At 52.0% G+C, this 26,572-nt stretch overlaps 1 protein-coding gene across 3 annotated transcripts; it reads left to right on the forward strand.

Moving 5' to 3' along the window:
- On the forward strand, nucleotides 250–26,252 carry ADGRG3 (adhesion G protein-coupled receptor G3). Of its 3 annotated transcripts, XM_021093920.1 has the most exons (14): nucleotides 250–1,158; nucleotides 1,301–1,353; nucleotides 1,530–1,806; nucleotides 6,833–6,995; nucleotides 15,263–15,401; nucleotides 16,635–16,781; nucleotides 17,565–17,699; nucleotides 18,191–18,230; nucleotides 18,380–18,480; nucleotides 18,644–18,756; nucleotides 20,949–21,229; nucleotides 21,391–21,484; nucleotides 23,159–23,433; nucleotides 25,198–26,252. In XM_021093920.1, the coding sequence occupies exons 3-14, from the start codon at nucleotides 1,755–1,757 to the stop codon at nucleotides 25,308–25,310; spliced, it is 1,653 nt and encodes a 550-aa protein (XP_020949579.1). In that variant the 5' UTR covers nucleotides 250–1,158; nucleotides 1,301–1,353; nucleotides 1,530–1,754; the 3' UTR covers nucleotides 25,311–26,252. The 3 variants fall into 3 exon arrangements, with proteins under 3 accessions (XP_020949579.1, XP_020949578.1, XP_020949577.1); XM_021093919.1 differs by having other exon boundaries at nucleotides 1,301–1,806; XM_021093918.1 differs by having other exon boundaries at nucleotides 250–1,806.

A 26,572-nucleotide genomic window follows, 5' to 3' on the forward strand; every position in this document is an offset into this window, starting at 1 on the left:
AGCGATGTGGCGGGGGGAGATTTTCCCTGGAATTTGGGGGTCCTAGGACTTGAGGGGGTTCCAGGCCCATCCTCAGCTCCCTCGCGGCCTAGAGCTCTGCCCAGCCCTCTCTTGTCACCTTCCCAGCCCCCTGGTCCTGCCTTCCCAGGAATGCTGCCTGCTCTGGGTCCCAGGCTCCAGGCCCTTCTTCACAAAAAGGGAGCCGTGAGCCACTCTGAGGGGCCAGGCGCCCAGGGGCTGGGGGTGGGGGTCTCCAGGGTTGGGCCTGGCAGGTCACAGATCACAAAGCCCTTGTCCACCATCTGACGTGGCCCTGGGCCTCAGCTGCAAGGGAGGCGCAGGTCAGGAGGGGCAGGCCCTAAGGCCCCCAGCCTTCCCTGAAGAGGAAGTCCCATGCCAGATTTGCATCTGCTGCCCACACCCTGGGAGTGACCCTGACTTTCCCCTGGCCCAGGCGGCCCGGCAGGAGACGGAGTCTTGTCTGGACACCGTGTGGAAGGAAGGGGAAATGGAGCCCAGACAGGGCTGTGCAGGTCCCCATTAAACCCCAAGATGCATGTGGCCGAGGGCGGATGCTGGTGACCGTGTGCTTTCCTGGCAGAGTGGCTTTCATCTTCTGATCTCGAAGTGACCGTAGGACCAGCCTGAGGACACTGGCCTCATCCGCATGGCTGGCTTCCTTGGGGCCATCAGAGTTGGGGCCCAAGGGGTGGGCCCTCCCGGGGTGGGCCCTCCCCTTCCCACATGCTGCACCCCACAGGGGTTCGTGACCCCCACTTCCTGCCTGAGCCATCTGGGATGAACTGGGCAATGACAATGCTTTTACAGGGGCAATTATCAGGAAACCATCGAGATAATCATGGCCATGCCCAGTGACTGGGCAATTCCACAGGCTCACCTCGTGCATTCTCCCCAGGCCGCTTGAGAAACTCGTAGCAATGGGCAGCTCACTCCGGCTCCTGCGGCCAGGAAGTGGTCAGAACAGGCGTCAGCCCGGGCCTGACCAACACCCAGGGCCCACATGCCTGTCCCCCGCCATCCTGCCTCTCCTGTTATTCAGTCTGGTGGGTCAAGGGTGGCCCCGGGGCGTCCAGGCCTGGCTCCTCCTCTCCTCCCAGGCCCTCTGCAGGTGTCGGCTTGAGCCTGTTCAAACCATAGGTATGAATGAGGGCGTGTGGACGCTTCTCCCACCCTCATCCTCATCTCTGTAACCAGGCTGTGTGCCTGGTGGGTTTCGGGTCTCGTTAAATACTGATATGGCCCTGGAGGAAGCAGCCCCATTGCTGTATCTGCTTTACAGAGGAGGAAACTGAGGCTCAGAGAGGCCCCCAGCTTAAGAGAGGAGGGTCTGAGGTGAGTGTGCCCGACTCCAAAGCCTGGGCTCATCATCCCGCCCCTGGGTCTGCCCTGGTGTGGGGGCCTCTGCGGCTGCTGGACCCCAGCCCCACAGCACCCACCCGGACGAAGCCCTGGGACCAGCACCCCTCGGCGGCTTCAGCAGCTGCTGCTGAGTCTGGCTCCCTCTACAGGTGGTCACGGGGTGGAGGGAGGCCAGGGACACTGCCATTCCCCACACTCACCTTTCACAACCCAACTGACGGTACCACGGAGGAGGAAGGGTGAGAAAGAGACCACAGGAAGCAGTGACGCGGTGGGGGTGGGGGCGAGGGTGGGGCAGCTCAGCAGAGCCTGGATCCAGAGGACACAACACGCAGCTGCAGGACTCTGGCCACCGTGGACAAGGCTGGCCAAGGATGGAGATGCCCAGAGCCCTGGGGGTCCTGCTCCTCCTGCACTTGGCTTCAGGTGAGCAGCTGGTGCCTCGCCCACTCTGCCCAGCCTGGGAGACCCGGGGATGGGGGGCAGGGAGTGGGGGTGTCTGATGCGTGGCCTCTGAGTCGCCCACCCTGATGGCCACAGCACCGCTCTGACCCCTGGGTCAGTCCTGCTGTCCTGCCACTGTCTGGTTAGCACTAGTCTCGGGACCCCATTGCTTCCCCACGTCGCCCTGGAAATGGGGGCCTGGAGAGCGCTCCCCCTGCCCGTGCCTCAGGCTGTGGCTCCCTGATAGGCCGGCCCTGGGACACGGGTGAGCCCTGGACCCTGGCCTCTGAGCTCCCAGGGAGGGGGCTGGGACCCTCTGGAGGCTGAGGCCAGGCAGGGCCTGCACTGCCCTCCCTCCACCCCCACCCTTGCTTCCCATGTCATGCCAGCTCCCCCTCCCTGTCCCTGCATTGACCCCCCTGCGCCCCCAGTCCTCAGTCACCAGAGCTAGAAACGAGACTCTTCCTGCCCTTCACTCTCACTCAGCCTTGAACACGCCCACACGGTGGTTCTCCAGGGGCAGCGTGGGGGTTGCAAGGCCTTGGCCTTGCTGGCCTCTCTCCCCGGCTAGCCCAACCCCCAACCGGCTCCCCTCCACTGGGCCAAATGGTGCCCTTGGCCATGACCGTCTCGGGCAGAGGGAGGTGGCCCATCTCTGTGCCTTGTCCTCCTGTTTCCCTCTTGATTCAGTGAGTGGCCTGCACGCCTCCCCCGCTACCCCACCCCCGCCACCAGGATGTGTTCATGGCTTTGGGCATATGGATCAACCTCTCTGGGCTTCAAAGAATCCTCTTCTCTTCAAATGTTGGGAGATCTGAGGAAAGGCGCATTTCCACCTAGGGCTCAAAAGAGTGCGGAAAAAATGGCAGTGCTGTTTTGCGGGGGTTTGGGGGCGCTGATGCTTTGTTGGATTAATTAACTTAATGACCAATAAGTTAATAAGTTAAGTTGGTCTCATAAGGACCCTGGGCCCCTCACTAACATAATTCTCTGGTTGGGCCTTGAAGGCACCCCTGGTGATGGAGTTTAACCCATGGGGACGTGGGTGCCCTTGTTTGGCTGTTGAAACAGTGTGAGGAGCCCCGAGAGGTTTATATCCAGAATTAAGGCTCCTTCCATTGTGGATGTTTATAGGCAGTGGCCATGCATTCATTTGCTCATTCATTCATTCGTTCCAGAAGCAGTGATGGGGCCCTCTACAGAGAGACAGGGGAGCTTCAGAGGAATCCAGGATGTGTTGGGGGCCTGGCGGGAGGCAGATACACCCTTTAATAAAGGGACACTTTACAAAGGACACGCGAGGGCTGGCGTTGAGGAGAAGAGGCTGTGAGAGGAGAGAAGAAGCAGGCCTCTTGGGGGGGCCCCGCAGGGAGAGGCGAGTGCTGCCCTGCCCTCTGACCCCCAGCCAGGGCCTCCCCCATGCGAACCCAGACTGAGGGGGGCCTTGGAGGGCAGCCTCAGGGCAGAGCGGGATGGAGAAGTGTGGGGCCCAGTCTGCAGGGGCGAAAGGGCAGCAACCCCACCCCCCAGCCCCCAGGTTCAGGCTCGCTCTCCTGTCTGGGCTAAATGCTGCTTCTAATGTCTTCCAAAAATAATTGCAGAAAAGATATTTCACAATCTTCTCCGCACCAGGTGTTTGCCAAGAACCTCGCAAACCTGGCAGCCCTGAAACCTCGCCAGGGCTGGAAGGTGGCGTTGTTAACACTCACCACAGTGCCCCCTGCCCCCAGTACCCACTGGTAACCCCTCAGGCAAAGAAGGCTGGGATTACAGTGAGAATGGCACCTCCTCCCCGGAGCTGACAGTCTGCTCCCCTCCTGTCCCCCCACCCTTCTCTGCTCTTCCTTCTTTCTCTTTTTCTCTCTGTCTCTCCTCTTCCCTCTTCTCTCTTCCTCTTTAGTTTAAGAGGCAAACAGGGATCATATGCTATACATTCTCATCCATCGTGCGCTTTTTCCCATTAAACAACCGGCCATGAATAGAATCTAACAGCTACTTACCACCTACTGATAAGCTATTTCAAACATTGTTAACATGTAGACCTAATTATTATAAAATCCACTTGAAAATGCCAGTTTTTTCACCCTACATTAACTCAACTTGTGTCTGCTCTTATCTTTAGGGTGTATTTAATTTTTGTCTTAAAATCGAGCTAGTTTTATTTAATGTGAAAGTAATATTGTACCTATTTTATTATTATTATTATTATTATTATTTGCTTTTTAGGGCTGCTCCCGCGGCATACGGATGTTCCCAGGCTAGGGGTCCCATCCGGGCTACAGCTGCTGGTCTACACCACAGCCACAGCAACGCCAGATATGAGCCGCGTCTGTGACCTACACCATAGCTCACGGCAAAGCCAGATCCTTAACCCATAGGGCAAGGCCAGGGATCGAACATGCAACCTCATGGTTTCTAGTCGGATTCATTTCCCCTGTGCCATGACAAGAAGTCCTGTTTTTTGTTTTTTTGTTTTGAAATCAAACACTTAGGAGTTCTCTTCGTGGCTCAGCGATTAACGAACCTGACTAGGATCCATGAGGAGGCAGGTTCGTTTCCTGGCCTTGCTCAGTGGGTTAAGGATAGAGCATTGCCATGAGCTGTGGTGTAGGTCATGAACATGGCTCGGATCCCGCATTGCTGTGGCTGTGGTGTAGACTGGCAGCTGCAGCTTCGATTCAGCCCCTCGCCTGGAAACTTCCATATGCCATTGGTGCAGCCCTAAAAAGCAAAAATAAATAAATAACTAAAAAAATTTAAAAATCAAACACTGGAGAACAGTGTAACAACATGAAAAGTAGATGTTTCCCTGCCCAGCTCACGCACAGTTCCTGGGGCTCAGTCGGAAAGGAAAAGTGTTGAGATCCACACCCCTCCCCCCAGCACAGGATTGACAAAGCAGTTCATGGAAATAGACATACAGATAGATGCTCAAACTCCATCTTAAGTTAGATTGATATTCGGCTTTATCCCTCAGACTAGCACAAATTTGAAAGTTTGGTAAAGTCTGGGATGAGGAACATGAGGTAAATACCACTCTTGCCCACTTTGGGTGCCAGTGTAAATGAGCGTAGCCCTTTAAAGAAGGAAATTTGATAATTTCAAAATAAGGTTTTTAAAACTCATATAGTTTGATCCAGAAATTACGAGGATAGGAATGTTTCCAATGAATTCTTTTTCTTTTTTTGTCTTTTTGCCATTTCTTGGGCCACTCCCACGGCATATGGAGGTTCCCAGGCTAGGGGTTGAATCGGAGTTGCAGCCACTGGCCTACGCCAGAGCCACAGCAACACGGGATCCGAGCCGCATCTGCGACCTACACCACAGCTCACGGCAACGCCGGATCGTTAACCCACTGAGCAGGGGCAGGGACCGAACCCGCAACCTCATGGTTCCTAGTTGGATTCGTCAACCACTGTGCCATGATGGGAACTCCCTTCAATGAATTCTTAATGTGAGCGGACAAAGATATAAGTAGCATTATTCCAAATAGGAGTTCCCCTGTGGCTCAGTGCGTTCAGGACCTGCCAGTTGTCACTGGGTTCGATCCCTGGCCGGCAACTTCTACATGCCACAGGTGAGGCCAAAAAAAAAAAAGTAAACCAAACAACCTCCCCCTAAACACCCACCAAAGGGAACCAATTGAAAAAGTATTGCTACACACATACACTGGAATAATATGCAAATACATAAAGAAGGAAATGGTCCATATGTACTGAAAACTCTTCAAGATATATTGCTAAGGGATCCTCTTCATGTAAAATTTGAAGTGATTTTCATAAAAGACTTACATATGCATAGACTTTTCCTGAAAAGTTGTGCAAAAAGCTATTTTTTATGTGTGGTGAACTCTGGTGTGTGAGCGGGAGCTGCAGGGAATTTTACTTCTCATTTTATGTCTTGTGTACAATTCAATTTTTTAAAATCTCTGTGTATGTGTTACTTTTGTTAACCGGTAAATATGTAGACACATCTTTCCATCCAGTGGAAACACATACATATATATAATCTTACAGTGCAATTCTCACCTTCTGGAATAAGTATACTGACTCAGAGTTCCCGTTGTAGCACAGCAGAAATGAATCTGACTAGTATCCATGAGGACGTGGGTTTGATCCCCGGCCTCATCAGTGGGTTAAGGATCTGGCATTGCCGTGAGCTGTGGTGTAGGTCACAAATGCAGCTTGGATCCCGCGTTGCTGCGTCGACTGGCAGCTACAGCTTGATTCGACCCCTAGACTGGGAACCTCCAAATGCCAAAGGTGCAGATCTAAACAGCAGGAAAAAAAAAAAATACTGACTCTTTGAACACCTCCAATGATCTATGTCCTTAATGTACATGATCTCTGATTCTCCTCATGGCTGCAAGGAAGGCATTATTCTCCCCATTTGGCTGATGAGATTGAGTATCAGAGAGTTTAAGTAACTTACCTGAGGTCACACAGCTCGTAGTGGCCCAAAGCTCCTATACCAGGTGAAAAGGAACTGAACTAGGAAAGCAAATCCTGGAGCCTTCCCAGTTGGCCTTGCTCAGTTGCTATGCTTCAGGGAGCCTCATTTTGCTATATTCTAGATCTATCCCAGGAGGTACCCATCAGGGTTGTGCTGGACATATGGGAGGAGGCAAACCCAAAACACACTACGTCTAAGAGCTGTACCACGAACCATAGTTGCAAGGGCTTTGGAAAGTCGGATGTGGAACAACAGCAAAAAGCCAGGCAGCCTCCCTGGAGGAGGAGGTAAAGAGTACTTGCACTAACATGAGACCTGTTATCTACAGAGCCATTTGCCAAGCCTTCTGTACACACCTTACCTGGCCCTGTGAGATGGGAGGTAGTATCTCCTTTGACCTTGAGTCCAGCTCAAGTTCACACAGTTAATGTGGATGGATGGAGCTGGGGTTCTAGCCCACACCACTGGACTCTGGAACCCAAGCTCCTTCCTCCACCCCCCTGCCTTTGTGGCCTTTCCCCATGCAGTCCATTCATACTCTTCACCCCTCCCTTAGGTAAGAGAAATGTCCTGGCTGTAACTGAGCAGCCAAGAAAAGTCTGCGAGGGGCTCGACCATGCCAACCAGTACGATAACTTCGGCCTTGAAGACACGGCTAAGTGCTTCGCAAAGTGTACACAGTCGGGGAACGAATCCTGCAATCTGGGAAACTTGCAGAGGTAAAGGGCCCTCTGAGGTGGAGCAGGAACCTGCAGCTCCGGCAGGGGTGGGGTCGGGAGGCTGTCAGGAAAGGATGGAGCTACCAACCCACATGGCCCCAGAAAATGCTGCTCTCATCTCGCCCTTCCACCTTGCTTGACACCTGCATTCCTCCTGACCCACCCAGCAAGACCGTGTGATCCTGGGGATATAGAGGTGAATTAGCCCCTTTCCCTGTCACTGGGAGTTCTGGAGGGACAGACTTGGGCCCAAATGACTCTAGAGCACGAGCATACAGAAGATGGACAAGGCACTGGGTTAGCTCAAAGGAGGGAAATCTGCCAAAGCTTCCCAGAGGAGGCCACCCATGAAAGGGCTTTGAAGGCTGCGTAGGAGTTTTCCAGTTGGACTCAAGCAATGCCAGGGAGTATAAGCAGAAGAACTTTGGGGAGTACTGGGGGAGAACTACCATGCTTTCTTTACTGTGAAAGAGTAAAATGCTGGAGAGGGTAGCAGCTGGGAAGGTGGGGTGGGCAGGGAATCAGGCTGGAAATACCAGCAGGGACCGCAGTGTGAAGGGTCGTGTGAGCTCTACCAAGGTAGGAGGGATCAGGGCAATGAGATATATTTATATATATCTTTTGTCTTTTTAGGGCTGCACCCACGGCATATGGAAGTTCCCAGGCTAGGGGTCTGATCAGAGCTGTAGCCACTGGCCTACACCACAGCCACTGCAACGCCAGATCCGAGCCGTGTCCTTGGCCTACACCACAGCTCAGGGCATCACCAGATCCTTAACCCACTGAGCGAGGCCAGGAATCGATCCTGCAACCTCATGGTTCCTCGTTGCCACTGCGCCATGAAGGGAACTCCGGGCAATGATATATTTTAAGTTGAGAGAGAGCAGAGTCAACTTCGCATTTTAGAAATGTTTCGCAGGCTGCAGGAAAGGATGCGAGGGTGGGGATGAGCGACAGAGACGTGACAGGTAGGATACAGCTGCGGTGGTCTGGGTAAGAGTGAGGGCTGAACCATCATCACGAGCACCACCACCACCAAGACACCAATTGGCACTGTGCACCTGGTTGAGAGAGGTGGGTCAGAGACAGCATGTGATGTGGAATCAATGAGATTCAAGAGACTGGAAAGACCAAGAGACCAAGTGGTGTTAGATGAAGGGAGAGGAAAGTGTTTAGAATACAGCCTCTCCAAGAGTCACCTCCAAAAACGTCTCTGCCTTTCTCCCCTCCTCTCCCTTCCAATCAAAGTTACCTTCTGGAGACTCAGGACAGGCTCATATGCACTCAGTACATATGTGTTGGAAAAAATCAATGAAAAGGTCGCGTCTCAGCCTTGGTGTTAGGACGGCAATCTGACTGAGTGAGCATTTCATGGCCTGAAGACGCGCCCATCCCGTCCTGCAGCTGCTTCATGAGCTTCTGAGCTCCAAGCAGCTGTTCAGGAGGCTCCTCTTTGTGCTGCCTCATGGGGCCTTAAGCCTCTTGGAAAAAGTAGAGGCGCTGAGATCAGAAGGTGGACTCCGTTCCCAGCTCTATCACTTAACCAAGGTATTTCCTTTATCTTCACAATCCTATGAGATGGGTTCTCTTATCAACCCATTTTCCAGAGAAGAAAATTAAGGCCCCCATAGGTTAAATAACTTGCCCATAGTTACACAGCTGGTGAGTAGCAAAATCAAACCTCCTAGGTCTAGAAGGCAGCAGGGGAGGTGTTCAGGGATACTGACCAGGGTCAGACTGCCGGGGCTCACAAGTGGAAGTGGACTTTGGACAGATTAGCTTTCAGTTTCCTCATCTGGAAAATGGGGCTGAAATAACACATGACTTGTAGAATTACTGCAAGGATTTAATATGTAATTCAGGCATATTAGCTTATCACGATCTCACCAGCATTGTTGTTTTACTACTATTCCAAAGTTTTGCTCTTGATCGCTCTCTTATACTTTCCTTCTGTTGAGATTAAAGGGAAAAATGCATGCAAGAGGGATTCGCAAAGAGTAGGAGCTCAATACAGTTGAGTGTTCTTTATTTTAATGACCTCTGATTATAAAAGTAATTTAGGAGTTCCTGTCGTGGTGCAGTGGAAATGAATCCAACTAGGAACACTGAGGTTGCAGGTTCTATCCCTGGCCTCGCTTAGTGGGTTAAGGGTCTGGCATTGCTGTGAGCTGTGGTGTAGGTCGCAGACGTGGCTCAGATCCTGTGTTGCTGTGGCTATGGTGTAGGCCGGCAGCTGTAGCTCCGATGAGATCCCTAGCCTGGGAACCTCCATATGGTGGGAGCAGCCCTAAAAAGAAAAAAAAAAGTAATTTATAGTCTTCATAAAATATTTAGAAAGTAGCTATAGAAAATTCCTTTTTTTACTATCAAGAGATTATCATGATTTTCATTTAGGTGTATTTCTTTAGATATATAGATATAAATACAACACATAATTCCTGTATCCATTCTACTATGTTGGTGGATTTTGGGTGGTCTCCAGTTTCTGGCTTCTACAAAGAGTGTTGCTATGAATATTCTCATTTGTGTATTTTGATGAATACATTGATGTATTTCTGTAAAGTATATTCCTAGGAGTGAAATTGGTGGGTCATAGGGACGGCATGTGATTAGCTTTAATAGAAACTGCCAGAGTTCCTGTTGTGGCTCAGCGAATGGAGGATCCAACTAGTATCCATGGGGATGCGGGTTCAACCCCTGGCCTTGCTCAGTGGGTAAAAGGATCTGGCATGGCCACAATCTGCGGTGTAGTTCACACACACAGCTCAGATCTGGCATGGCTGTGGCTGGCAACTGCATCTCCAGTTCAACCCCTAGCCTAGGAATCACCATATGCCATGGGTACAGCCCTAAAAAGACCAAAAGAAAAAAAAATAAATAAACTTCCAAATAGTTTGTCAAAGTTCTTAAATCAAATTGCACTCTCAAGATCAGTGTACGATAGTTCTAGCTGCTTCACATCCTTGTCAACACTTGTTAGTGTCTGTTTTTTCATTTCAGCCATTTGGGCAGATTTGTAATGTAGCACTTTAGTGATTTTAATTCTTTTTTTCCTGATGACCATTGAAGTTGAACATCTTTCATATCCTTATTGGACATTTTGATATCCTCTTTATGAAATGCCCTTTTAAGTCTTTGGCTTGTTGTTTGGTGGGGTTGTTTGTGTTTATATACGCATCCTTTATCCACCACCCACACTACACCATAAAACTTTTCTAGCCTCACAGAAGGGTCCCTTATGCTCCTTCCCAGACAATAACATCCATCATGGTAACCATTATCCTAACTTCTAAACAAGCATTGGTTTTACCTGCACTCAAACTTCTTATAAATAGAATCATGCAGTATGTACTCTTTTGTGTCTTGCTTCTTTCCCTCGTCAACATACCAGAGATTCATCTATTTTTTGGTTCATGTGGATTTTTTAATGTAGCAATAGTTTGTCCTCATTGTTGCCATATAAATTCCAATGCAGAGTACCACTATTGGTTACCTTCTCTACTTTTTTTTTTCTGCTTTTTAGGGTGCCACTCATGGCATATGAACATTCCAGGTACTAGAGGTCAAATCAGAGCTACAGGTGCTGGCCTACACCACAGCCACAGCAATGTGGGATCCGAGCGTGTCTGCAACCTATACCACAGCTCATGGCAACGCTGGATCCTTAACCCACTGAGTGAGGCCAGGGATCGAACCTGCATCCTCATGGATCCTAGTTGGGTTCATTAACTACTGAGCCACGAAGGGAACTCCTATATTCTCTACTGTTGTTGAGTATTTCTCTTTCTTGTTTGAGGCTGTCTTCATCCTTTTCGCTGCTATAACAGAGTACCATAGACTGTGGGGCCTGAAGCCCAGAAATTTGGAGTTCCTGCCGTGGTGCAGCAGGTTAAGGATTTGGAGTTGTAGCTGCAGCGGCCTGGGTTACTGCTGAGGTGGGGCTTCGATCCCCGGCCTCGCTCGGTGGCCTAAAGATCCGGCATTGCTACAGCTGTGGTGTAGGTGTGGCCTGGGAACTTCCATATGCCGTGGGTGTGGCTTAAAAAAATTAAATTAAAAAAACCACATAGTTCTTTAGTCCGGAAGTCCAAGATCAGGGTTGGGTTCTGGTGAGAACCCTCTCTTCTGTCTCTGACTCAAGCTTCCTGTATCCTCCCATGGCAGAAAGAGAGAAAAGACAGAACACTGGGGTCTCTTCACATGGCTACTAATCCTATTTGCGAAGGTTCTACCCTCATAAACGAATTACCTCCCAGAGTCCCTACTTCCTAATCCCATCCCGTGGGGGTAGGATTTCAACATAAGAATTCAGGTTGAGAATGGAGGGAGGGGAACACAAACATACAGTCCATAGAAGGTGCTACTATGAATAAAGCTACTGTGGACATTTTTGCACAAGAGGAATTGTAAACAAGCACTGATATATAGTTTTCTGTGTGGGTGTATTGCCTTACATGCCCACCAGCAATGTGTAAGATTTCGAGCCATCCCACATCCTCATGATACTTAAGGTCATCAATCTTTTAAATGTTAGCCATTCTGGAAAATACATAGTGGTATCTTAATTGCTTTTATTAATTTTGATCGTTTTATTAAGGTACAATTTATATGCCTATACATTGGTGTATAGATATAATTTGGTGTTTTATGTAGTGTGTGGAACCGGTGTCGCAACCTTTTTTTTTTTTTTTTTTTAGGGGCCACACCTGCAGCATATGGAGGTTCCCAGGCTCAGGATCGAATCAGAGCTCTAGCTGCTGGCTACAACCATAACAACACAGGATTTGAGCCTCATCCACACCCTACACCACAGCTCACAGCAATGCCGGATCCTCATGGGATTGAACCTACATCCTCATGGTTATTAGCTGGGTTCGTTACTGCTGAGCCACAATGGGAACTCCTACAATCATTTTAGAACACTTCCGTCACCCCCAAAATACCCTTGTACCTGTTTGCAGCCCATCTCTGCTCCCTTACCCTGCAATTGAATCAACCACTGATCTGCTTCCTACTCTAAAGAATTGCCTTTTATGAGCATTTTACATTGAGAACCGTACAATATGATGTCTTGGGACTCAGATTTTCTTCACTTGTCATATTTTAGGGTTACACCTATATTTTAGCATGTATCAATAGCTCCTTTTTACTCATTGAGTAATATTCCATTGTATGGAAATACTTCATGTTTATTCATTCACTAGTTGATAAACATTTGGGCTGTTTCCAGTTTGAGGTTATCATGAATACTGCCATGAACATTTGACTTCGAGTCTTTGTAGACAAATATTTTCATTCTTTTGGAGTATATACCTGGGAATGGAATTGCTGAGGTATACAGCGTATATTGTTTAGCTCAATTAAAAAAAAAAATGCCTAACTCTCTCAAAGTGGCTATATTATTTCCTTTCCCATCAGCAGTGTAAAAGGGCTGTGGTTTCAATACACTTTTGAATATTGTCAGTAATTTTGATTATAGCCATTCCATGGAGTGTGGGAGTATTTTATTGTGGTTTTGAAACTGTACATCTCAGATTGGGACTCAAACCTATGGGCCAAGGCTCAAGCCCGGCCAAAGCCCAGATTGGGCTACTGTTTTTTTATTTAAAATCACACCCCTGGTCCCAGGACTCACTGAAGTTCAGGTTCTTTATGTTTTGGGGGCAGAAGAAATTCAGCAAGAGGCAAGGTGATAGGTCAGAAGTAGATTTATTGAGAGATGGGCAAAGTGTTGGCTGTCTCAAAAGGCAAGAGAGCAGCCATGGAAGAAACACACTCCACAGGCAGAGTATGGACCATCTCAGAAGGCAAGACGCAAGAGTCTCCCACATATGGGGTGGTGGTGAGTTTTTATGGGCTGGGCAATTTCATAGGCAAATGAGAGGGAGGATTATTCCAGTTATTTCCAAGAAAGGGTGAGAGTTGCCAGGAATTGGGCCACCCCCACTTTGGCATTTTGTCATTGGCCCAGGCCTGTGGGCGTGTCATTCCGCATCCTAATGTGTTAAGGAAGCTCAAGGTCCACTGGAGGTCAAACAGCCCACCTTCTTGGACCTAGTTTGTTCTAACCAGTTTTCTCATATCCTCATGGACCATGTCATTCTTTGAAGGGTTGTGCCCTGCCCCCTTTCTACCTATTCAGTTTTAATGTTGCATTTCACAGAAGGCTAACGATTTGAGCATTTTCATGTGTTTAGTAACCATTTATATATTTTCTTTGGAGAAATGACCATTCAAATCTTCTCCTCTTTCTTTGTTTAGATTTTTTAAAGATATAGAAAAGCTAGTATCAATTGGTGTAACTCAATCAGTGGATCTGGATAACCTCATCCCACTGTTTCTGACTGGATGTTCTAATGGCCTGATCCATCCAAACTCATTTGCACATATTTGCATGGTTTACTCTTTATATTGTACACTATGTTTTCTATGGTTTCCTTGGAGTTTTTTCCTTGGTAAATGTGACTGTTCAAAAATAGTTTCCCTTTTTTTCTCATCCTGCACATCTATGCCTTTCTAACAGCCTGCATCTGGCTTTATCTGCTCCTGGTCCCCTTCTCTGCCATTGCTGCCTTAGCCCTCACCTGCTTGAAATTGCTTTTGAAGGGTGAGCAGCACATCTCAGGACCCCAGGCTTAGGAAAAGGGGCTGGCTATGGAGAGGTTTCAGTACCACGGAGAGCACCAAGGCAGGGATGGGGTGGGCTAAGGGACTTGCCTCCCTCAAACTCTTCAGCGGATGGTAAAGGAAGTACAGTAAAATAAATGTCGATAAAATTTGTATTCTGTGTGTTTCTAACACCAGCTCCGTTTCCATAAGTCAGTTCCCCTTCAGCTTCGTCTGAGGCTGAATTCCCAGTATTCAGTTCACATGCAATAAATGTGATTCAGTCTTCACACCACACAATGATCGTCCCAGAGTGTAGCATACGCAGAAGAATTTCTCCAAAGAAGATTTGCACAGACCAACAAGCACATGAAAAGATGCTTAACATCATTAGTCTCTGGAGAAGTGCAAATTAAAACCACAATGAGATACCACTTCACACCCACTAGGATGGTTATAATTGCAAACAAAACAGAACGAAGTGAAAACTCTCAAGAGTTGGCAAGGATCTAGAGAAATGAAAGCCCTCCTGCACTGGTGGGAATATAAAATGGGACAGCTGCTGTGGAAACGGCTGAACAGTTTTTCTTCAAGAAGTTGAACACAGAATTACTGTATGAGCCAGCAATTCTACTCCCGGGTATCCACCCAAAAGAACTGAAAAAAAGTTTCCAAACAAAAGCTTCTATGTGAAAAATTGCCTCTATTCAGAATATCCAAAAAGTGGAAACAACCCAAATGCTCATCAATGGATAAATGTGTAAACAAACGGTGCTACATGCATACAAAGGAATATTAGTCATCTATAGAAAGGGATGAGAAGTTCCTGTTGTGGTGCAGAGAAATGAATCTGACTGGTAACCATGAGGATGTGGGTGCAATCCCTGGCCTCGCTCAGTGGGTTAAGGAGCGCTGCCGTGAGCTGTGGTGTAGGTCGCAGACGTGGCTCAGATCTGGCGTTGCTATGGCTGTGGCGTAGGCTGGCAGCTACAGCTCCGGCTCAGCCCCTAGCCTGGAAATTTCCATATGCTAAGGGTGTGGCCCTAAAAAGCAAAAAAATAAAAAAATTTAAATTAAAAATAAAAAGGGATGAAATACTTATTCATGCTACAATGCAGATAAAGCTGGAAAATATGCTTAGTGAAAGAAGCCAGACACAGAAGACCAGATGTTATGTATTGCCATTTATATGAAATATCCAGAATGGACAAAACCATACATTAGTGGTTGCCAGGGGCTGGGGGAAGGGTAACTGCTTAATGGGTTCAGGATTTCCTTTTGGGGTGATGCAGATGTTCTGGAACTTGATGGCAAGGATGGTTACCCCCATTGGGGATATATTTAATGCCACTGAATTGCACACTTTAAAGCGGCGAATTTTACAGTGTATGTATTTTGTTACAAAAAAAGATAAACCCATGAAATACTCTGAAGGCTGCTGGCTGGAATCCCTCAGAACCAGCATCGGTCGCCCCCTGCCAGCCCTCTTCTCCTGCACTGAACCCAGGGTCTTTCCTTTGATATTCTGGGTCACCCCTCATGCACTGAGAGCCTGATGATCACTGCCCATGGCCTGCTTCCTGTCAATCAGGCTGGGGACCAGGTGAGGGTGACTCAGCCTGCAAGACCTTGTCTTCCCCTCATCCCGGCCCCTTTTATAGATACTGGCTGAGCTATGAGGTCCATCTGGTGGAGACAAGTCCAAAGGATACGGTGAACATGTCTTTTTTGAAAGCTCTTGTTCTGAACATCAGCACCAACATCTCGAAAGACCTGCACTTCTCCCTGGCCGCCTCTCAGGTGAAGGGTCCCCATCCCTGCGGGCCGCCTCTGACCCTTCTTTCCTCAGGCACCCTTTGCAGAGAGAGTCAGGGTCTGTGCTTGGTGCCCATTGCCCCTGTCCATTTGGTAGTTCACTGCCCCCTGGCTCATGGGTGCTAGTGGGTTCACCAGATGAAAGCATCCTGGTAGCAGGGTGAGACATTCGGAAGATCACTGAATAATTGAGACTCCGTAGCTTGGATTCTAGTCCTGTGCCTCGCGCCACCTGACTAGGTATCTTCCGGGAAACTCCCCTCCCCTCTCTGTGCCCCGAGTCCTCATCTGTACAATGAGCTCAAAGGCTCCTCCAAAGTCTGGAGTTCCCACGAGCACGTGCACTCAGGGGACACGTTAGAAACCAGGTAAAGCCATGCTCAGAGGGGCTGCAAAGGGCTCACAGGTAGACTTTGGGTTAACACTGGTCTGGATTCCAATCCCGGCTCTGTCCCTTACCAGCTCAGTGATCTTGGGCAAAATTACCTACTCCTCCAAGCCTCGGTTTCCCCATCTGTAAAATGGGGGTAGTATCACCCACATTCTGAGTTATCAGGATGCTTTTGAGGCAGACTAGATGGGACCAGGCTGAAGCCCCAGGGGCGCAGTGAGGTCAGAGAATGACCAAAATATGGTTGGTAAATGCCAGTAAAATTTAATATTTTGACCATTCTCAGCTTTTACAAAATCTGTTGTTGTCGGGTGGGGTGGATGTCACATTAGTGTGAACTTTTGCCTCTGTTCTCTCTCTGCCTTCACTGTCCCCTTCCTGTTGGCCTTATGCTTTCTATCTATTCCTGAGTGAGAAGCCAGGCACTTCACCACAGCCCTACATGAGCAGTGGGGGTCAGGACCCTGGCACTAAGCACGTCACAACTGACCTCCATCCTTGCAAACCGAGCTTGTCTGGGTGTTGTCCTTCACAGCCCACTTTCGACCTGGCAGGTGGTCACGCGGCACCTCGCTGGCTCCATTCGACATATGGCAAACCGGGTCTCCACCAGGGCTGTGACTTAGCCAGGGGCTAACAGCCTGGACAGAGCAGAGCTTAGACTGCGCCTGCCCCGCGGTGTCCTGCCTCTCAGAGCTCGTGTCCTCGGGTGCTGCCCCTCCACCTGGCCTGCCTTGGTTTCCCCTCCCAACTGGGGAGTGGCAGGACCTGTGTCGGGGGCTGGGATCCTTGGGGAAAGACGAGAGCGGCTGGGTCTGTGGTTGCAGATTCCAAGGCAGGTGACGGAGGACGAGCACCAGCACCCCGACCGGGTCCGGCTGCCCAGGAGCCTTTTTGAATCCCTGCAGGGCAGCAAGCCGACTGTCCGCTTGGCCATAACCATCTTGGACATTGGTCCAGGGACTCTCTTCAAGGTGAGGAGAGGCCTGATGGGGACTCAGGGTGGCTCAGAGGTTTGAAGCTCAGTTCACCAGACCATGCTTGCCCTCTCCGGGATCGTCACTGTGGACCTGATGGGGAGGGAGGAGATGATAAGCCTCTGGACAATGTCCCTGCGGCAGCCCGCAGTCATCCCACACCCCGGGGTCTAGGGTCTGCGAACCGCAGGCTCATGCTGGTTATACACGTTCCTCTGTTTGGACCCCCCCCACCATCAATGCCTTTGGACTTGTATGCGTATCCCAAGTGAGTTATGTCCCCCGTGTGTCCTTGCGCGTGCGCAAACGTGCCTCTCCTTTCTTATGCCTGGTACACATGTGCTCATGTGTGTGCTGGTGTGACCCTGTGATATTTCCCCTTGCAAATGTGTACCAGGTGTGTCCCCAGAGGTGTGTGTCCACTCACATGGGGACATGTGCTTCCCTGAGTGCTGGTGTGTGCAGGTGCTCACCTACCTGTAGGCACCCATTGCCCCCTCTCTCCCGGCTGATCTTCTTTCCAACCCTGCGCTCCTCCAGTTAAGGGGCCAACAGTGGAGCGCCACCAGGCACGTGGCTTTGTGGCCACTGTCAGACCCTCCCTGGTCCAGCCCAAGCAGGGGACTATGGGGAGTAGCAGGAGGAAAGTCGCCCACAACCTCTTACCCTCTGGCCCCAGACTTGGCCCCAAGGCAAGGGCCACAAACCCTAGAGGCTCCCAGGAAGCCTCCCAGGGTTGTGCAGCCTGGCCTCTGACACCCTTCCCCTGTCCCTCCCCAGGGCCCCCAGCTCAGCACGGCTGACGGCAGCAGCGTGTTGAACAACCGCCTGGTGGGCCTGAGTTTGGGTCGCATCCCTGTCACCCAGCTGGCCGAGCCTTTAGAGATCACCTTCTCCCACCAGCACCAGCCTCCCGTGAGTTCCTCGCCCAGGCCTGGCACTTCCTGGGGGCAGACAGCGGGGTGGGCACCCCGGGCATGTGGACAGACACGCAGGGGCTCTGCACCCCCTCCTTCCCACCTCCACTCCGGGGGAGGCCTTTAGGACCAGACACCCAATTGTGCCCAGGGACACGTGCCCCCCAGGGACCACCTTCCCTGCGCTCACAGAGGTGCGCAGGGGACCTGGCAAACTCACATGCACGCACATGCTTTGCACATCCTCCCACAGGACGCTCCCCTCAAGTCACGTGCCCTCAGCCATGTGACCCTTCCCCGACACCCCCACACGCTGACCCAGGACGCATCACATGCGTCCCGTTGCTGTGTGACCACAGGCTGAGCCCCGCGTCTCCCCGGGGCATGTGTGTGCGGAGACATGCTGTCCCCTCCCGGTCCCCGCTCGGCTCTCCCTCCCCTCTCCCAATGCCCCCTGCCTCGCCCCTGACGCCCCATCTCTGCTTTTAGAACATGACCCTCAGCTGTGTGTTCTGGGATGTGAACAAAGGTAGGACCGAGAGGACCTTCCTGGGTAAGATGGGGGCGGGGGCGGGGGAGTGGGGCTCCTCAGGGACAGGACTCCACCTGCAGGACCCTCCCGCTTTCTTTCCCCCCACCTCCCTTTCCCTGCCCTCCACTCCGCTCCCCTCCTCCCAGGGTCCTCAGGAGACTGGTCATCCAAGGGCTGCTCCACAAACCTCGGCGCCAACAGGACCGTCTGCCGCTGTGACCACCTGACCTTCTTCGCCCTGCTGCTGGTAACAGCCCCCCTGCCCCGATCCCGGCAATGCCCCTGGGGTCAAGGCCACTGGCTTGGGGCCCGGGAGGGGCGGTTCTGCTGCTTGGCAGGGGTCGGTGCCTTTGGGGAATGCAGACCTGGCCTCCAACGGATGGGGTCCTCACTGCGGGCATCACCCACAGAAGCCGATCTTGGACAAGGTCACCGTAAGGGCCCTCACGCGCATCTCCCAGGCTGGCTGTGGTACCTCCATGATCTTCTTGGCCTTTTCCATTGTCCTCTATGCTCTCCTGAGGTCAGTCACTCTCATCCCCACCCCACATCTCTCTCTTGCCCTCAAGGGTGGCATCGGAGCAGGGAAGAAACCAGCAGGATAGTGTGAGTTGTACAGCATTATACGGATACTGTCTCCAAACCTGAGTTTGGTCATCCACGGAATGGGATTGGAGGTTGAACGGTGTCTGGGCTATTTCAGCTGCAAGTGATAGAAACTCAGCTCAAACGGGCTTAAACATAGTCAGGAATGGGCGGTTCTTGTAATGGAAAAACCCAAGATGATCTCACGTCAGGTGTGGTTGGATCCAGGGGCTCAAAAGCTGTCCCCAGGGCTTGGTATCCTCTGCTTCTCCCAACTTCGCTTTCTCCTTTGTCCATCACATCAGTTAATTTCTCCACACTCAGGGGCCTTGGGGAGCCCCAGGCTTGCTTCATAGCTTCTTAGCTGCCTGGACAGCTAACATGCTAAGATAAACCCCAGAAATGAAATCTCTTAAAAAAAAACTATTTTGAAACAATTATAGACTAATAGGAAGTTGCAAAAATAGTACCTAGTGTCCCATGGTTCCTTCATCCAGCTTTCTCAGTGACATCTTTCTACAACTGTAGCACAATCTAAAATTAGGAAATTGACATTGCTACAGTGCTACTAACAAGAATACAACTTTCACCATTTTTCACATGCATTCATTTTGTGTGTGTGTGTGTGTGTGTGTGTGTGTGTCTACGTGCGTCCATACACACAGGACTGGCTAAGTCATTTGTAGGGCCTAGTCCACAATGAAGATATATGGCCCTGTGTTCACAAATTATTAAGAATTTCAAGATGATGACAACAGAGCATTAAAACAAGCATAGGGCCTTCTGAGTGCAGGGCCCTGCAGAGGTCACACACTCGGGAGGCTGAGCCTTTGTGTGTGTGTGTGTGTGCGCACTTTTATCACATGTATACCAAAGTCAAGTTTTACCGGCCTTAGACCACGTGCCCATGACTGAACTGGCCGCTGTGGTTAACGGATGGATGACACTGATTGGCCAGGTCAGGTCACGTGCCTGTTTGTGGGTCTGAGCTAAGCCATGGGCCAACCCCTGACCCCAGACTTCACAGCTGAGAGTGAGGAAGTGGTCCCCTCAGGGACACCTGGGGCTGCTCCTGCAGAAGGAAGGTGGCTGCTCCAGAAACAGCAGAGGCTGCTGCAGCCTGGGCCGAGGCCCTCCGGGGCCCTGGTCATGGCTCGCTCCCAGTCCGGGCCCATCCCCCCTCCTCCACATGCTGGTGCCATTTGGCCCTGGGCTGCAGCCCCCACCAGCCCCACCACCCCGTCTCAGACCCAACCGTGAGTGTGCGTGGTGCCCCCCCTGCCCCCATCCCCCAAGCCCCGCCTCCATCCCTAACAAGCCGAGAGTGGGGGTGCCAGGAGGAATTGTCACCTGCTCCCAAGAGTGAGGCCTGGCCTCTCAGGTGAGGGGGACATCATCCCTCCTCTCTCCCACCCCACCCCGAGGCAGCCCTGAGCTCCCACCTCTCCAGGAAGGGTCCTCCGGAAACTGATTTGCTAGGAATCCACAGTGGAAACTCCGCAGAGGGAAGTGAGTCCTGGGAAAAAGCCCTGGGCTGGGAGCCTGGAGCCCCTGCCCTGCTCTGTGACTCTGAGTCCCTGTCCCTCTCTGAGTCTCCCCCTCCCCTCACCCCTCATGTTCTAGGCCTCGTGCTTTGGTGCCCTGTCCACTGGACCAATGCCTCCAGGGCCTCCTCCTGCTCCTTGGGCTCAGCCCGAGGGCACAGCCTGGGGAGAGATGGCAATAACCAGAGGATGGAAGTCCCGCCCCACTGCTGGGAAACTTCCAAATAAGCTCGGGGATGAGTGCATTCAGAGACAGCCTTCCCAGAGGGAACACCCAGGGGGATTTTGAAGGTGGAGCAGGGACAAGCATTGCGAGCAGAGGGAAGAGCATAGACAAAGTCTGGGAGGTGTGGAGAGGCAGAATGCATTCAGTCAATTGCAAGTTCTGCTGTTTGGCTATAGCCCTGAATCTAGGGATGAAGCCAGCAGGGTCCAGAACCCCCAGGGCTCAGCGGGTCGTGAAAGGGCTCCTGACTTGAACCCGAGGGTGCTCACACTCTGGCTTCCAGCAGGGGTGGAACAGAGGAGGTTGGATGGAAAGGCCTGGGTGCCCCTTGCAGCCTCTTACTGGCCCTTCTTGCCTCAGGTTCTCTTGGCAGAGGTTCAAGTCTGAAGATGCCCCCAAGATCCACGTGGCCCTGAGCATCAGCTTGTTTCTCCTGAATCTGGCCTTCTTCATCAACGTGGGGCATGGCTTGATGGGGTCCGATGCCACCTGTTGGGTCCGGGGGGCCATCTTCCACTACTTCTTGCTCTGTGCCTTCACCTGGATGGCCCTGGAAGCCTTCCACCTCTACCTGCTCATCATCAAGGTCTTCAACACCTACTTCGGGCACTACTTCCTGAAGCTGAGCCTCGTGGGCTGGGGTATGTGGCTCTGAAGGGGCAGGAAGGGCACCAGCCTGTAGCGGAGGGGCAGCCCCCCTCTCTGATAGGCTCAGGGGCTGGGGGCTCAGCAGCTGGAGGGGGATTTGGAGGAAGATGTGCCAAGGACGCCATGCCAAACCTCCTCCCTCTCTCGCCCCCAGGTCTGCCTGCCCTAATCGTCATCGGCACTGGCAGTGCCAACAGCTATGGCCCCTATGCCATCCGCAACAAGGAGAACATCATTGTGCTGGAGCTGTGAGTGGTGGCTGTGGGAGCCTGGGGGATACCAGGGCCCTGGGGGCACAAACTGGGGCTGGAAGGGAATCCTGGGAAGACAGATGAGTAGGTCAAGGCTCAGGATCCTCAGATCCAGCTAGCTCGTGGCCTGGAGGGGGAAACTGAGGCCCAGAGAGAGGAGCTGAGAAGGAGAGAGAACTGGACCAGGAGGCAGGAGGCCTTGCTCCAGCCTGCGTCACCCCCAGCCCATATGGCATCCTTGGGCAAATTTTAAAAGGCATCCCCCCATTCCTCTGACCTATCATGCCAGATACGCAGCCTGATGCACAGAGAGCGAGCTGAATTTCAGGCCCCGCCTGCCCCCCAGCCAGGGGCCCTTGCGCAGGGCACAACCTGCCCTATATTTTGCAGCAATTCTGGCTCTACGCAGACTCTGCCTCTGAGTTGCTGTCTGACCTTGGGCAAGCTCATCCTCTCTCTGAGCCTCAGTCTCCTCATCTATGCAATGGGGGGGCCAATCCACAAGCTCTTTGGGGTCTTTCACTCCTGCAGTGCAGGGGACAGCGGGGGCTGAGCTGAGCTTGTCCCAGGGCACCCACCTGAAGCCCATGGCTGTGTGCTAAGAAGATCTAGTGGGCCCTTGGTCCTGTCCCCAGGACCCCAAATGTAGGGGCCCCAGGGGCTGGGCAGGTAACATGAGCGTGTGCAGAGGTCTGGATGGGGACAGCAGCAGAGCAGCAATCCCATGCCAGCCTAAGGGCAGCTGATCTCTGTCTCTCAGGAGGGTGTACACGGAACTGCCAGGTGTGTATGACTTTATGAGAAGCAAAACTCTGAGTATTTATGTATTTATGCCAAACCTTCCACTTTTATTTATTTTATTTTATCTTTTTGCCTTTTTTTTTTTTAAAAAGTGGCCCCATCCATGGCATATGGCAGTTCCCAGGCTAGGGGTTGAATCAGAGCTGCAACTGCCAGCCTACACCACAGCCACAGCAACGCTGGATCCAAGCCGTGTCGGCAACCTACACCACAGCTCACGGTAGGGCCAGATCCTTTAACTCATTGAGTGAAGTCAGGGATCAAACCTGCATCCTCACGGGTCCTAGTCAGGTTCTGATCCATGGAGCCATAACAGGAACGCCCAAACGTTCCACTTTTAAAAGTGTGGTCATTAATTCAGTTTTGTTTTTTTTTTTTTTTTTTGGTCTTTTTGCCTTTTCTTGAGCCGCTCCCACGACATATGGAGGTTCCTAGGCTAGGGGTCTAATCAGAGCTGTAGGCACAGGCCTATGCCAGAGCCACAGCAACGCAGGATATGAGCTGTGTCTGTGACCCACACTGCAGCTCACGGCAACGCCAGATCCTTAACCCACTGAGAGAGGCCAGGGATCGAACCCGCAACCTCATGGGTCCTAGTTGGATTTGTTAACCACTGTGCCATGATGGGAACTCCATTAATTCAGTTTTTTTACAACATAACGTGGGACAAATGAAATCTGTCTTTGGGATGAAAATGGCGCTTTTGCCCTCATTGGTCTAAAGAGACAGCTGCCTGGAGCCTCGTGGCAGCACTTCCCCCAAGAGAGCGGTGGGTGGGTGGGTGGGATGGGAGGGGAGATGGCAGGAGCCTGCCCCGGGCTTGCCCTCATGGTACTTCTTCCAGTCTCCATGGCCATCCATGTCCTCCAGGTGCTGGTTCCGTAAGGAGACCGCCCTCTACGTCACCGTCCATGGCTATTTCCTCTTCATCTTCCTCGTCAGCGCCGTGGTCCTGGCCCTGGTGGCCTGGAAGATCTTCACTCTGCCCAGTGGCGTGGCGGGCAAGGAGCGCAGGACGAACTGGAAGAGGGTGCTCACCATCCTGGGCCTCTCTAGCCTGGTGGGCGTGACGTGGGGGCTGGCCATCTTCACGCCCCTCGGCGTGTCCACCATCTATATCTTTGCACTGTTCACCTCTCTGCAAGGTGAGGCTCCTGGGCCGGGGAGGTGATGGGCTGCCTCGGCTGCACCAGGGGGTGTTGGGGTGCTTTCAGGAAGGTGGTGGGTGGCAAGAAACAGAAGTCTCCTCGGGCTAGCTCAAATCAAGGATGCTGATTTTAAATATCCAGGGCTCCCCCCCAGGAGTCCAGAGCAGGAAGCCCAGCTAAGCTCCTGGGAGTGGGTACCAGGGTCAGGGAAAGCCACTAAGAATGAAGCAGGTACATTCTCCATCTTTTCTTTTGGCGTTTCAGGTAGTCTCTCACCTTCTCTTGGTGGAAGTGTCTTCATTCTTCTTTCTCCTGGCCCATTCCTACCCATGACCCCTGACTGGCTGCCCAGTAGTGGCCACCTTATGCCTATGTGCCCTTCCAAGCCCAGGGACCACAGCCTGATTCAGTCTCTTCCACCTTCCTAGGAGAGTCAAGGATCTGACTGGGCCATCTTGGGTCAGGTGTCCAATCAGCTGTGACCAGGAGGGCAGGGTCATGTGATGTGGTGACCCCGTGACAGGAACAGAGTCTAAGGAGCTGTGGAGGTGGGGAGGAAGTGGTTGGGGAAGGAAATAATTGATAGGTCTGCTCCCTGCCCCCACATGGTCCTTCCTCTGACACCCAGCAAAGGGACAGCTGCCCAGGGTGCAAGTGGGACACGGTTTCCCTGCCTGTTCCTGTCCTCTTTGCTCCTCACAGTCCCATTTCATAGATACAACTTAAAGAGGCATCACAGCCTGAGTGTGAGGGAAAAAGCGGAGAGAGCAATGAAGAGGGTGCACCTTGACTCCCAGTCCTGTCCTGTTCGGAGGAGGCACTAGGAGTCCAGGGGTCCTAGATCCAGCAGGTGCAAGCCCACAAGAACACAGCTGGCTCCCAGTGGCTCAGGAGACATGACTTCATGGTTGGCAGCACGGGGGACGAGCAGACCTGGGTTCAAATCCCACCTCCATTCACCACCCCAGAGCATCTCTCCGCTCCTCTGAGCCAGTCATCGTGCAGCTCGGATAATTCTCACCCAATGTCATGATAAGTGACTGAGATAATGTGTGTGTGTGACACAGCAGGCCCTCCAGAGATGGGATCTGGGTAAACAACAACAGAAGTCATGATTATTAGGCCATCAGACACTGTCCCCTGATGAAGAATCATGCGTCCACATCTGAAAAGTCCCAGGGGTTAAGGCCTGGGGAAAGATGCCCTTTGAAGTTGGGGATTGTGTCATTATGCTTTCTGAGGTTACCCTGAGAATTAAGTCTGAACATTTTACTGCACTGAGTTTTTTCAACAGAGTTATTTGGAATTCCTCTCTTCCTCTCAAACAGAGCCTGGTCCACTTCACCTGCCCTTGAACTCTTCTCAGTATTTTTATTGCCGTGTAGGGTTTGGGTTGTGAACTCCTTTTAAAGACACACAAGCTATTTTGCTTTTCTTTCCGTGTCTGTCCTTATTATACTTTGCACACCTTCCCTCTTCTTCTTGCTGAAGCGCATCCTGGCATAATCCTTTGTAAGAGGCGCAGTGGTGTTTTTTTTGTAGGTCTGAAAATTCTCTTTCTTTTAAGTGACAGATGTGTGTATAGACTTTACTTCAAGGACTCGCGTTTGCATTCCCAAAATATCTGTTTGCTTCTTTTTCAGGAGTAGGTTTCATCTTTTTGGCCTGTTTTTTTCTATTCCTTCCTGAGCTGCGGTGGAGCTGTTTCTCCTCTGTGTGGCTGGCAGCCCCGGCTCACTGAGGCCCTCTTCTCCCTGGCAGGTGTCTTCATCTTCTGCTGGTTTGTGGTCCTCTACCTCCCAAGCTGGAGCACCATGACCTCATCCTCTGGGACTGCCCGCAACGACCAGGCCCCCATCGTGTCTCAGGAATAGGGGGCTGCTGTGTGGCCGGGCCGGGCAGGCCCCATGTGCTGGACTCGGTTCTGATTCCCTGTGTGACCTCAGGGGCTGGCAGCCTCCCTGCCTCCTTTGGGGCCCTGCACATCGTGACTGGGGAGCAAGGCGATGGGATCCAGGTTGGATGCAGCCTCAGAGGTCCTGTCCAGATACGCCTATGGGTCAGAGCGTTCACACATCCATGATGGCAGGAGGCTAAAGTTCCTATAATCCTGAGACTCCTGCCAGCACAGACCAACAACCACCCCCGGCCTTCAGAGCAAAGCGCCCTGTCACCTTCTGGTCTCAGGAAGGGCCTGAGCCCAAATAAGGAAATCCGTCACTGGCCTCTTGAAGGAGCACCCCCCCACCGCCACTCCCCTTCCTTCCTTCCCCTTGTCACTGCCCTCCCCCAATTCCACCCCTTGGCTGCCTGTACCTGGTTGGGGGGGTGGACACTCAGCAGGCCGTCATTCCCTCAGCCTGGGAATGGAGGTTTCTTCGTGGTGGGGGAGGGGGTCTGGTCCTCCCATCCAGCCTGCCCCTGGTCTCAGCCCCTCTCACCAGGGCCCCCTACCCCTAAGGGGGCTGCCAGCCCTCTGAGCTTTGGGGACACTGCATTTCAAAGGGTACCACTTACTCAGCAGGTAGGATACCTCCAGCAGATGCCCCCAGGCCCTACTCTGACTGTGCTGAAGGTGTCCTGACCTCTGATCTCCTGACTCCCTGGGGTGGAGGGCAAGCGGTCCAGGACTCTGCCTAGCTGAGGGCTTGAGCCAGCACAGGGGGGCTGGGCAGGGTAGACAGAGCATGGGCCTTTCTTCTGGCATCAGCTACTATAGAGCAGGTGGGCCCTTTGACAGCTTCACTCGCTCACCGGTTCAGCCCAGCCCAAGCCTGGCATGTTTCAGGCCCTGAATAAATATGTGTTGATGACCAGATGGATGTGTGAGTTTGGCACCAGCCTGATGAGGCCCTGAGCCAGGGGGATGCCTCAGGCCAGACCCAGCTGGGTTTGTCACTTCTGGTGGCTGGCCTGGTAAAGAGACAGAAGGAGTTCCCGCTGTGGCTCAGATGTAACGAACTGGACTAGTATCCATGAGGTTGTGGGTTCGATCCCTGGCTTCGCTCAGTGGGTTAAGGATCCAGCATTGCCTTGAGCTGGGGTGTCGGTTGCAGACTCAGCTCGGATCCCACGTTGCTGTGGCTGTGGCGTAGGCCAACAGCTGCAGCTCCGATTTGACCCCTGGCCTGGGAAC

The sequence above is a fragment of the Sus scrofa genome, chromosome 6 (genome assembly GCF_000003025.6).
Source record: "Sus scrofa isolate TJ Tabasco breed Duroc chromosome 6, Sscrofa11.1, whole genome shotgun sequence".
Taxonomy (NCBI): Eukaryota; Metazoa; Chordata; class Mammalia; order Artiodactyla; family Suidae; genus Sus; species Sus scrofa.

Coding starts and splice junctions, on each gene's coding strand:
- ADGRG3 (XM_021093918.1), top strand. CDS start 1,755: ATGGAGATGCCCAGAGCCCTGGGGGTCCTGCTCCTCCTGCACTTGGCT. Junction 18,481..18,643: donor CCTTCTTCGCCCTGCTGCTG/GTAACAGCCCCC, acceptor CATCACCCACAG/AAGCCGATCTTGGACAAGGT. Junction 21,485..23,158: donor AACATCATTGTGCTGGAGCT/GTGAGTGGTGGC, acceptor CATGTCCTCCAG/GTGCTGGTTCCGTAAGGAGA.